Here is a 12,950-nt window from a genome sequence, read left to right on the forward strand (position 1 = left end):
ATTATTCAGAAACAAACATAATAAAAATTTAATTACATCTTAAACATATATATAATTGGTAGACTGCTAAAAAGTAAATTATAGATTTATTTCTGAAAATGAATAATTTGAATTCAATAGTTGATTAAATATATAAGAATAGTACAATTCTTGTTAAAATTCAACGATTATAGTAGTGACGACGCTTTATTTCTGCAGCCTTTCCGATCAATATCAGGTATCACAGAAATGGGACGTTGAGAGAGAGACAGAGGAGTTAGCGAGAATTGATTATAACCAGAAAGGAAGATACGAGAGATAATACGGATGCGTGATCTCTTGATGATTTAACAATTAACGTATTCATATGCCTACGAATCGTCTATCGGATAATTGAATACATGAGATGTACATCCTTACATTGTTTCCTCTCATATTAATAATATACAGGGTGTCTGATTTCTAATGGTACACTGCTTGTTTATAGGTAGAGCAGGTCAAATTGAACAGAAAGGTTCTCTGCCATTTTGCGATTTGGCGATCAATAATGATTATTTATTAATTACTAAAAATCATCGCGAAAATTACAAAATAGTAAAGGATTTTTCTGCTCAATTTCACCCCGTTCTATCTACACAGCGGTGCACCATTAGGAATTCTCGAATTAGGACACCCTGTATATTATTTAAAATAAAGTAACGATCCTATAATGTTTTACAAAAGAATTTACATTAGAACAATAAAACTGCAAATTTTGTAATTTTCTATGCTTTCATGAAATCTCATGATAAATAATAAAAATAATTCCAGCAAAATAATAAATTACAAAATAATATGATATATAATATTATAAAGCTTTCAATAAAAAGAGAACTTCTATATCAATAGCTTATTATAGTGACAAAATTATAATATCAATCCTGTAATTAACGTTGCTCACGCCGTCAAGGCAATACAAATTGAATGCAGATCGACTACTATATTTCATATATAATTATAAATCATTTTCTATCTCCGACTTTATTTTTCTATTTTTCTATTTTTCTATCGTTTTTATCTGAAAAAAATATTTAAATGGCATTTTTTTAAAAACATTGTTTGTGCCTCAGAAAATAATAATTTTCAATATTCAGAAACATTCAATAGTTACGTTAAAAAAGTTTATTGAAAAAATAATGGCAGTATAAAAAATAACATAAAATTAAAAAGTTAACAAACGCTTAATATGAGTTTGGAAAGTAAAACAATTTCTAGAAAATCGTTTTACTTGAAAAAAGTGATACATATTTATTGCTATTAAATCTGTACATTTTAATTGCTTGTGTTTTATACATATCATTATTATAATTAAAAATCTATACAATATCATTTAGATAAAGTAATAAAAAGAATACTTATAATAAATTCAACATCCATTCATATTCATCATATCATTAATCATCACAAACATTGCAAATACATCGTATAGTTACAAATTTTATTTTAATTAAATATTTAACAGATATACATATGTGTTCTCTCTGGTGCGCATTAAACTAGAAATTTAACGATAGAACATCTTTAAATCATATGCGCACGTGTACATATCGGATATAAACGGTAAATATAAGAAATCTTTTAACAGAAATGTAAAATCGCATATATTATAAAAAATAAAAATTTTTTAAATAAAAAAATTTTAATATTTTAAAATTATTACGATATCGATAACGTAACTTCAGCGTTTGAGAGAGAAATTGCAGTATTGCAAAGATTAAATCATTCGGTGGCATATTCAATTATGCCCGCATAATCGATGTTACTTCATGACTTCGTAAAAGCGGAACTTTATAATTAGCAAATGTCGTTCGTAACATGATAAAATATCTTTAATATCCGTTATAGCATAGTACTCTTCGAGTTTTACGTTTTACGAGTTTTTAGTTAAACTTGTTATGCTTACTTTCTATTATAAATTTTTCAATATTGCATATACCTGTTATCTCTTAAAATATTCTATGAAACTTGAAATTCTTCATTTTCTGAGAGATTGAGAAAAAACTGTTTAATTTTTATATTTATGTCTTTTAAACAATATAAATATAAAATTCTGTCTTTAATATTCATTAAAAATGTGTAATAGAGAAAAATATGAGAGCTTTCGGAAATCGTGCTATATCAACTTTTGTAATAAATTTCACTAACTGCATACAGATTATTTCTTCTTCTATATTACAAATAATATAAATATATTTCAAACTTGTTTATTTTTTTTAATTAACAAATAAATATAAAAAAAATTGTTCAAAATGCTATATCTGTATGTATTCTACAGAAATATTATTATTCGAAAGGAAGTATAATTTCAACACACTCAGCAATCGATCACATCATCGAGATAAAGCCATAAAAATGTCGAACATAGGAGACGATAAACTTAATAATCAACAATAAATTCAATATAAATTCAAAAACAAATAATTCAATTTCATTGTTACTCTCTATTATTCACTTTATGTTACAAATTTTCTAAGGATCAAATTCTATAATTAAAGAAATTAATAAGAAAAGCAAGCTAACAAATTATATAGACTAAATCGTTTCAGATAGAAAATTAAAACTCATTTTATATGTATTAAATACGATCACAACGTTAATTGTCTTTCTAAATACTAGCAAAATAAATAATTTTGTTTTTAAGCGACTGATTTTAATCAGGTTTTTTTCTAATAATATGGATTTGTAAAATAGTTTATGCTTCAGTTTTCAAAAGTTATTGCGATACATACGAAAAAGAGAAAATTATGTAAAATGAGAAGCGATTAAATTCACACTGTCTAGAAAAGGAATTAAATTAGAGACAGACAGAAATATACATATCATCTCATGGAAGTGATCCGCATAATTTCATTATTATGAAAGGACAAAAGAACATGCGTACAAAGCACTCATATCTCGGTTAAAAAACTAAAATTCCTCGATGTAAATTAATTTATTATGAATCATCTCTATAGCGAAAATAATGTGTGACATTTTATTTCTTGCACAGATATTTGTTATTTTTTGACAATTTCAATCACAATCTGTGTTTCAATGACAATCTGATTATAAAAGATTTGTCAAATTGTTTGTTAAAAATTATAAAATAATTTATTTCGAAATCCTGTCCTAAAAAAGATTAATATTTAGGGAAAATTTTTACGATACTAGAAGGAATAAATTTTTATTTAGTAGACTTTCGCTAAAATAATACAATTCTTATAATGTTAGCGGTATTTAATATAACAGTAATATATAACGGTATTTAATATCTAATATTGAATCAATAACATTTAATTCTATTTCTTTATATTAATATATGATCCTGCGCAGTAATGTTACCATTAAAGCAATCATATTATTATACCGGCATTTTTATTTATTTCAAATTAATAAATACTTATTTAATTTTGTAGCTTGCAATGTATGGAGCGACATGGGCTCTCCGCGAAAATATCGGCCACCGCGAATTGGTGACATTCCAAGGTAAGTAATTTCAAATTGTTTCATTTTTTTTATAAATAAAACTTGAAAAATCATGGTTCAAGACTTTTTAAAATAATGGAAATAGATTGAGTATGTACGTAATTATATTAGTTACGAATGATTTATTCATATGATTTATTCATAGTAAAAACATTTGCATTCTATTTATGTCACATATGTATTCTTATATTTAAAGTCGATGTAATATCGCTATCCAAACTGTTCATATACACGATTCTGTTTTGCAATGTTTATGGATGATAATATCGCTGCATAGCTAACTAAAAAAAAAAAGTGTTTTCGTTTCGAGAGCAAGATAATATGTAATATGATGACGATACACTCGCTTACGCAAATGAGCGATATAAATGCAGATATGTATGAGCATACATCCACGTACATAATACGATATATGAAACGCGTATTATATAAAAGAAGAGATGAACTATGTAGTTTCCGCTTCTCTGTGGAATGACGCATGTTCTAGAAGATTGACAAACATGTCTCGAGATCTTCTAAAAATAGATACATATTAATAATTTCAATTAATATCTCGATCAATGTATACTTCATATTTGGTCAAGTTCGAGATATAATCAGTTTAATTAAAAGTTGTTTTTGCAATTTATTAAAAATTATATAATTTTCTATTGGATGATACTTTCATCTTTATATAATTATCTGTTTTAAAAATGTACAATGTGTCTATTCCGTAGAAAACTGAAATTTTCAGACGACTTCTTTTAGACTCTTAAAAATCAAGAAATAAATTATGTAAATAAATGTATATTGATCTGATTGTCAATCCTTTGTAATGAAGCCATTATTTATTGAGTGAAAATTTTAGTGAAATGTTTACATTCATAAATTTTTGAATGAATTTCTTTCCAGATTGTTCATTAGATAGAAAATATCTTAAGACTTCTTTTTATTGGCACTCTTTTTATTGGAATTTTTTTAAATTCTATTTTTAAATTTTGTCCTTTTCAAAAAAAGTTTTTAATAATTTTGTTTTTATAATGCACTGTTGATAATTTGCCAATCATTCAAGTTAGCAATCAATACGTTATATAGATTTACATAAGATCTTATCTTATGTATATATTTACATGTTGTAATATATACAGTATGCTTTACGAATACATTTATATGTGACGTCATTTTTTTATAGAAAATCTTACATTTCTAGCGAAATGATCAAATCAAACCATTAATATTTAAATATTAAAAGATTTTCTTTTATGTATAGAAAACATTAAAAGATATATTTGATAAAATGAGTATATTTCAACATTATATTTAAGAATTCTTTAATTTTGCTTGTAAATTTAAATGACTTGGAAGATTTATGAATTTTTTAAGATTTAAATAAACATTCTATTTATATAGTTATAGTATAGATACTTATATTATAAATTATTAAATTAATTTTATAAAATTATCTATAATTTTACGATTAATTTATGCAATCTTTTATCATAAATCTAAAACAAGATTCTCAGACAAATAAATATCAATAAGTGTCATGAAACATGAGGGATAGGATCATTTCATTTTGACATCTCTAATATTATAAATTTTTACATTTAATATAAATAGGAAATGTTTTACTTTTGACAATTGTCTATCGATTAACCTCGACTTTCAACGACTTCCGATTATACTATACTTGGTTAAGGAAAGTGGCGAAAAAGAAAGTTCAAGGAAGACTGCCTAAACTACCATAATGCATCCAGGCATGCGAATAGATATTTTTAACCATACAGTCGAAGCCGATCGATATATACCAAGGTGATAGAGATTTGTGTCTAAATAATTGCATCTTTGTTCTTATTAATGTTGAAAAGAGAAAGAGAAAAAAACTTGACTTACTTGATGTTGCCTTCGTATTGAAGATTTAATATCTATTACCTTTTGTCAAAGAAGTCTTAAGATATATTTTCTGTCTGACGATCGATCCGGGAAGGAATTCATGAATTATGCAAACAATTCACAAAATTTTCACTCAATAAATAATGACTTTGCTACGAAGGATCGGCAATCAGATCAATAAACATTTATTTAAGTTATTCCCAAAGTACAGTCGTTGCAGTACAGAGGATTTCGCAATACATAGAAACGGGGATGAAAAATAAGCACTGGGAAATCGCAAGAGCGGGCAACGCGAGATATTTTAAACTTCAGCCGAGCGTCGATCGATGGCCAGGCCATTACTGCTTAAATTATTGAATCTTGCGGGACTAACCGATACAAGGTACGAAGCGCTGTTACGCGAGGGTGAGAGTGAACATTGCGAACGCCATAGCGATCGGCTAGCTTTTTCCCCAAAAGGTCATCTCTTCTTTCTTTCTATTTTTTTTTTTTACTTTCTTCTTTTTTATTGTTTCTCTCAGAACGCCGGAGTTACGTTTATCTCATCGCGACACGAAGTGGCGATAATGCGTTACGTAATACTCGTCCGCATATTCCTATAGCATAGGATAACTCGGAAATATATAGCCTCGGAATCACACGCGACGTTCTGAATGACATTGTTTTCATCTACATTGTTCAAGATAGGACGATCATCAGAGTAACGCGGTTATGAATCTCGGGATTTCGTCGATGGAGGTTTCGTAATATTTGTATCGCCGTGCGTTATCCAGCTGACATAATAGTTCAATTGTCGACACACATCATATGTACACTGAGAAAAAAATGCTGTTGAATTAATAACATAATCTAATTGGAAATAATTTTGTTAATTCAATAACATTATTAATGAAACAGTATATCATGCTTTTGTTTTAATAATCAAGATCTTCGTTTCATTAATAATGTCATTGAATTAACAAAATTATTTCCAATTAGACTAATGCTGTTGATTCAACAGCATTTTTTTCTCAGTGTATGTATTATTGAATTAGAGTGTCAAGAATTTGCTCAATCTTAAATAAAACTTTATTAATATTATTAACATCTTTATCTAAAAATATACGCGTGTTTATTTGTGATTTGTTTATTTTCATTTGTTGATTCTCGGTAAAAAAATTAAACAAATAATATATTTAAGTATTCACATGTACTGTATGTATTATAATCGTACTGTATGTAGTCTTATAAAGAGTAAATATATAACTAAACTTGAATTTAATATTCTTGTGAATATATTCAAATTCCGTGGAAATTGAGATTCAAGCAGCATCAATTATAAACTTCTACAAATATATAATAAAATATATATATATATATATATATATATATATATAAATAAATACAAAATGTTTCTCTTCAGGATATTAGATCATATTTAATAACATCATTAATATTTTATTTTCGAAAACAATGTTGTGTAATGTACATATGTAAATATATCCAAAATTACGTTTTTATCTTGATAACAATTCTTCGAAATTATAGGAACGTTTTTAAAATTTTCACATAAAATTGTAATACTCTATCATAAATAGACATAAATAGAATATTTGACAAATTGAAAGAATTTATAATATCATGAAGAATTTTTTTTATGTATTCACGTAGCATATGTCATATTATTTGATTTTTGTGAAAAAGTATCTCTCGTATTTATTATTGACAGAATTGATGCAAACAATATATAAAATGAATCACAAAGGGCTGGAAAAGTTTTAATAAATAACATGTTCAATATGATCTTTACTTTCTCATATTTCCTTAGAAACAGATCTTTACATTAAAATGTATGAACGTTTCGTATTTTACTCCATATAGATATGTACAGCAGATACATATCTCGCGCATAGAGAAGACGTTATTTACATATGACATTTTATCTTTAAAATATCTTCTCTTTTATTCTATGTAATTTCAGTCTTCAGAAAGAACTAGTCCGTAATTTGCCTCGATAATTCGGACCGAAAGATTAAGAAAGAAAAGATTAAGAAAGAAATTTACGAAAGAGAATGGAAAACTAACAAAAGATACGCGAGAATAAAAAAGAGAACGAAAAATATATGGGATTTAACCGTGTGTGCGAAGTCGTCAGTTCCCGTGCTTCGTTGAGCTTGCATTTGCGGAATTTTCGGTTCGCTGAAGCGTATCAAAGCCGACCTTTCCACCTAGAGGCGAATCGGCCTGCGTCTGACGCACACCCTCGCAGTGAACATCATGATTTTTGCCTGTTATTTTTCAAACGAGATGAAACGATATAAAAAAATAGTAGCCTACTGTTGCTTCCAATATCTTAAATATCTTTACGATAAATCTTTTTCACGTCTCCAATACATTGCGGCTTCGTGTATGCAGAATATATTTAAAGAAATCTGTAAAGAAGACCACTTGTTTATCTAGAAATATATTTTTAATTTTCACAACTTTTTTAAACATTTTTATTTTTATTTTAAGTATTATTTATGAATAGCGGAAATTTAGATTTAACTTTTGTAAACTTTTACAGTCTTTTGTATCTTAATCATGTGTCTAACAACATTTTCCGATCATTAAATTGTACTTATAGATACAAAGAATATCTAAGAATAATGTACTTGGAGTTGCAAGATAATCAATATATCCGTTTTCAACATTAAGAAAAAAAAGTCATTACAATTTTGATTATGTGAAAATATTCCTATATTAATTTATCTCTCATAATAATTCCTAATAGAAATTTGAATAATATCAATTATTTCTTCTAAAATAATTAATTTTCTTACATAAGTGTTATAATCATTAAGAAAAGTTTATTTTCATGAAATTATTTCTTTTACGTGACTTTCGTTATGTTAATTTTATTTAATAAAATTAAATTAACTTCAGTTACATTTTTAATTATCGCATTGCACGAAACTCTGCAGAAATTCATCGCGAAAATTATACATATTCTCTAATTTTCTTAGTTTATAGGTTTCATACTTTGTCAGCTATATCGCGCAATATTATACACAAAGCAAATTATTTTCATCTTAAAGAAAACATTTTACTTAGAATAGTTTCAAATATTCGAATAGTTAAAGTTTTTAATTTATAATAAGAAGTACAAAAAATAATTTGGTAATAAAAATTCATAATTCTAATAATAAAATTGTTAAATTGTTCTTTTTTTAAATTCGTGAAAGGAAATAATTCTAAATAAATTAAAGAAATATTATATTGTTTTAATGTTATAAAACATTGACGTAAGATTGTTTATTCAAGCTATTAATCACAAAAACACAGAAGGAAGTTTGTGGTGATTATCATGTAGGAAATACGATGCGGTGTAGTTGCATAGAAACATCTGGTATATTTCACGTATATAAATAGATATGACATATAATCTCGATAATTATACACAATGGCTATATATTTTTATCAAAAAAAATTTTCATTGAAATTTTAATGTTAGTAAGATTATTCAATTTAGATTTAATTATATTTTATATTCTTATATATATTTAATTATTTTTTAAGATTAAATTATTCTGTAATTTTTATATTACTAAGGTTACATTTCCAAAACGTTGCTTTCGAAGAAAATTTTATTCAATGATTGTTTCAAAACGTTATCGAGTGTTTCCTATCACAGAGGTGTTCCAAAGAAACTAGAAAAAAAAATTTTCTCCATCAAGTAAAATTCTCATCTGCGTTTTATGCAAGAGAATCACTAGTAAATTGCAATGATGAATTGGAAAAGCAAATACGAGAACGAAACATAAAATGACGTGACGTTACATAAGATAAATAAGATTAGAATCGAACTTTGATTATGATAATGGAGAATATTCCATTCCTATTTGAATTTGACAGAAAGCCATGTACTCATAATAAAGACTAATATGTCCTGTTAAACAGGCAAAGAATATATATTTTTATACAATATATAGATATTAGATACGTAAATATCACATTTATTAGGTGATTATGATATTATATATCGTCATATATTATGTATATTATAGCAATTAAATACTATGTCATTATTTAATGTTATTTTCGATTTTATTATATACACAGGAAATAAATTTGAAAAAAAAATATTTCGTCCCGTCATTATACAATAATCAGCTTCTGCTTTTCCATTTTTCCTTCTAGTTCTTATTTTCTTCTGAATTCTATCCAAGGCGTTCCAGAAAATGGATTATTTTCGTTTTTTCGTGCACATTCGGCCATTTTACTCTCGGCCTTTTGACCTTTCGTTTCTTCCAATAACAGTTTTGGAATGTAGCCTAAAATTTTGAATTGTGTAAGAGAAAATTGAAATCATCTGCGTGAAATTAACAGAATAGTCGATACGTGTTAGCTAGCAACCTTAAATATCGAGAATTTAAATCATACAAGTTCCATTATCGGTTGCCAAGAGGATGTCATAATTTACATCGCTAGTATGTAATAGATGCAATAATGACAGCGTTTCCTATGCGAATTACGGTGGCATATCGCCAAGAAGGTCAAAGTTATAAATTATCACTTTTTACTAGCAAGATTGTATTTTGCCGTATCAAGACATTCTGATATTACTCGCGTTTTCAAGCAATTCTTTCGCGACTCTCGTAAAGCTTTGTTGCAAGCATTTAAAATAATTATTTCTAAGTTGTCAATATAAATATTACGACAAAATGGATATATTTTCTCCAAAAGTCTTTCTAAATATCTTTATTATTATAGAATTATTTTATTATTTTTTTATTATTTTTATTATTATTTATTAATATAGAACTTAGAAGAAATTGTCCAGTCAGTGAAAAAATAATCTTCCGTGATATCTAGTATAACTTTCAAGTATATTTATACTGACGCTGGAGCATTCGCCAAATGTGAGAGTTTGCAGAAGCGACATTCACATAATGGATTAAAAGAACTGCATTCTTCGATCTGAGAGGCTTGCGAGAGTGAAGCGCGCACTTACACAAACCCATACTTTTCGATACATGTATTATTCACATGAACGCATGTCGCTACAGAGATGATGCAGGACAGTCTCGTCAAAAAATCCAGCGAATACTTCACAATACTTTTTACGATCCAGCAGATCAGAATTAGATCAAAGACGAGTTCAAACACGTGTAAACCGGGCAAACAAAGTTACAAAAGGGCATCAAACACAAAAAGCTGAATAATAAATTTACAAAGAAAACACGAATCCGCTTACATAAGCTCAATCGTTCATCATTGTCTATGTCAAGTTAGTCCTTTAGGAAATATCTACATACTTCTTTCGAGATTATCCATCGAACATATTTAAATATAAAAAATAAATTGTTAAAAAAACAAACTTGTTATATCAATATTAGATATGAATAGTCTTTACAACATTTTTCTCTGATGATTATTAAATATGTTCCAATAACATATATTGATTCGAGTTATAAAATATAACCAAGAGATGATACTTGCAAAATCTTCTCAAGAAACTTCTATTTCTCAATTGTAATACTAAAATGGAAATAGCGTTTTGAATATTCATTTATTCCTCTATATTTCAAGTCAGGCAGCAGAGCTCCATCATAGATGCTCCATGTGCTCTCTCTCTCTCTCTCTCTCTCTCTCTCTCTCTCTCTCTCTCTCTCTCTCTCTCTCTCTCTCTCCTCTCTCTCTCTCTCTCTCTCTCTCTCCCCTCTCTCTCTCTCTCTCTCATCTCCCTCTCCTATCTGTCATTATTACGCAACTCGTGATCGGAGCGGAGCAAGCTGGTACAATATACGACTGGAATATCGGTCTGAAAGGTAGTAGCTACGACGATACCGGTAAAGAAGAGGTGGTGGGAAAAGCACGCGGTCCAAACTCCGCGAGTTACATGTAGTTGCCAGAGCGGAGAGCAACGTGGTCGAGCGAACGAGTTCGTCTCTGAAATCCGAAGTGGAAACTGCGTCGGATGCAGAGTGCTCAAAAATCGCTGACTGCTGTTTTTCAGTCTCTCTTTTTTTCTAAGTTCTCGCAAGTGTGAGTAATCCACTTAATCTCTTCGCAGCTTTAAGTAGACATCTAGTGTGACTGAGCGTCAACATTATCCAGTGTGAAAAGTATTTGAGATTTTCATTAAAAGTGTCAGAGAAGAGGAGATTATTCCGATGATGAATTGACGAATGTTTGCGAATCATTGGTAAACTGCGCCAATGGCGCAGATATTTCAATATGAAGTTATTGAAGATTTCGGCGTCTCTGATAGGTAAGAGATCTCTATATAAACGAAGAAGTAGCAAGATTCTCGATAGTCTCTCTCTCTATATAAATAAAATTGAAATTGTATCTGATTTGTTTATTCATTCATTTGTAAAAAATAAAAACAGGCTACAGTACAACAATAGTTTTCAAGAAAACGTAATGGTTCTTATAAAAATTTTCTTGAAAAAAATAATCAATAAAAAAAGTTGAAAATATAATTAAAAAAAAATAATTATCTATTATAATTATGAATTATTTCACGATCATCATGAATCATTTCATGAATTAATAACAATTCAAATATTCTTGGAAATATTGACATTATTATTTATTTTAACACTTTTTAAGCAATATTTTTTTCATATCTTATAAATATGTACTGACAGTCAATATTTAAATAAGTAAGAGTAAATAATTATTGGAATATAAATTATTGCTCCAGAGGAGCAACTATTATGCAAATGGGATTTTATTCAATTAAAATTTATTTTATTTTCGCGAAACTTTTTTTTTTTGTTACTTATTGTGCAAACAAGATTATATTCAACGTTATAATAAAGACACATAAGAATATTATCTTTACGATCATTCGTAAATTTAGTCGGAATTTAATCACATAAATTATAAATGCTGACTTGAATGATTTAAACATGTATAATGATTTAAACATGTATAATTCGCGTTTCAAAAATTTCACATCCATAAATTGCACGCAGTTGCGAATGAGTGTGATAGCATTGTCAAGATATTAATAGCATCGTAACAATCTGGCAACAATCTGGCAGCTTCGTAACATCGAACGATACACGATGTCGATCGAGACTAATTAATAAACTATTATTATTCGATGCGAGTTTTGAAAACATCGAATCGTGCATGTTTACACGTACACGTACACAATGCTGTAAAATTTACCGCCTACAGATACAACGAACAATCTTATTGACTAATAAAATTAATTCGTAAATGTTAACTACGTCATAGTGAACTACTACGTAATTAAACTACTATATAATTTCAATATACTAATGTATTATCGATAGTTATAGAAATTCGAAATGTCGAGTTATAAAAGTTATACAGTTTATTTATGAGATAATATATTATTTTATCGTATGATAATATTGTAAATAATATTATAAAAATAATGTTACGGTTATCTAAATGTTGGAATAAATATATTATTATTAATTACTGATACTTTTAAATTTGCGATATATTTCCTTTGATATTGATAATATCATAAATATCTTATAATTTAAATTTTATTAAAAAAATATATAAATACACGTATAAATACATTTTGTGCACGGTATTCTAAATCGAAACAGAAGAAATGTGTTATTTAATATTTCACAAATCAGTCT

The 12,950-nt window shown here is 27.5% G+C and overlaps 1 protein-coding gene across 3 annotated transcripts in view; it reads left to right on the plus strand.

The window, feature by feature from the left end:
- LOC105430886 (calcium/calmodulin-dependent protein kinase kinase 1) overlaps positions 1 to 12,950 on the plus strand; it is a 55,539-nt gene that overhangs the window by 10,680 nt on the left and 31,909 nt on the right. For 2 of the 3 annotated variants that reach the window (XM_089074072.1, XM_011644652.3), the window contains exon 3: positions 3,414 to 3,483. In XM_089074072.1, coding sequence (XP_088930198.1) covers positions 3,414 to 3,483 — 70 coding nt within the window. Of the gene's footprint in view, positions 1 to 3,413; positions 3,484 to 11,237; positions 11,588 to 12,950 lie in introns of those variants that run through there. The other variant, XM_011644653.3, reaches the window with a different exon arrangement.

Source organism: Pogonomyrmex barbatus, unplaced genomic scaffold (genome assembly GCF_055798465.1).
Source record: "Pogonomyrmex barbatus isolate J1 unplaced genomic scaffold, ASM5579846v1 scaffold16, whole genome shotgun sequence".
In the NCBI taxonomy this organism is placed as follows: Eukaryota; Metazoa; Arthropoda; class Insecta; order Hymenoptera; family Formicidae; genus Pogonomyrmex; species Pogonomyrmex barbatus.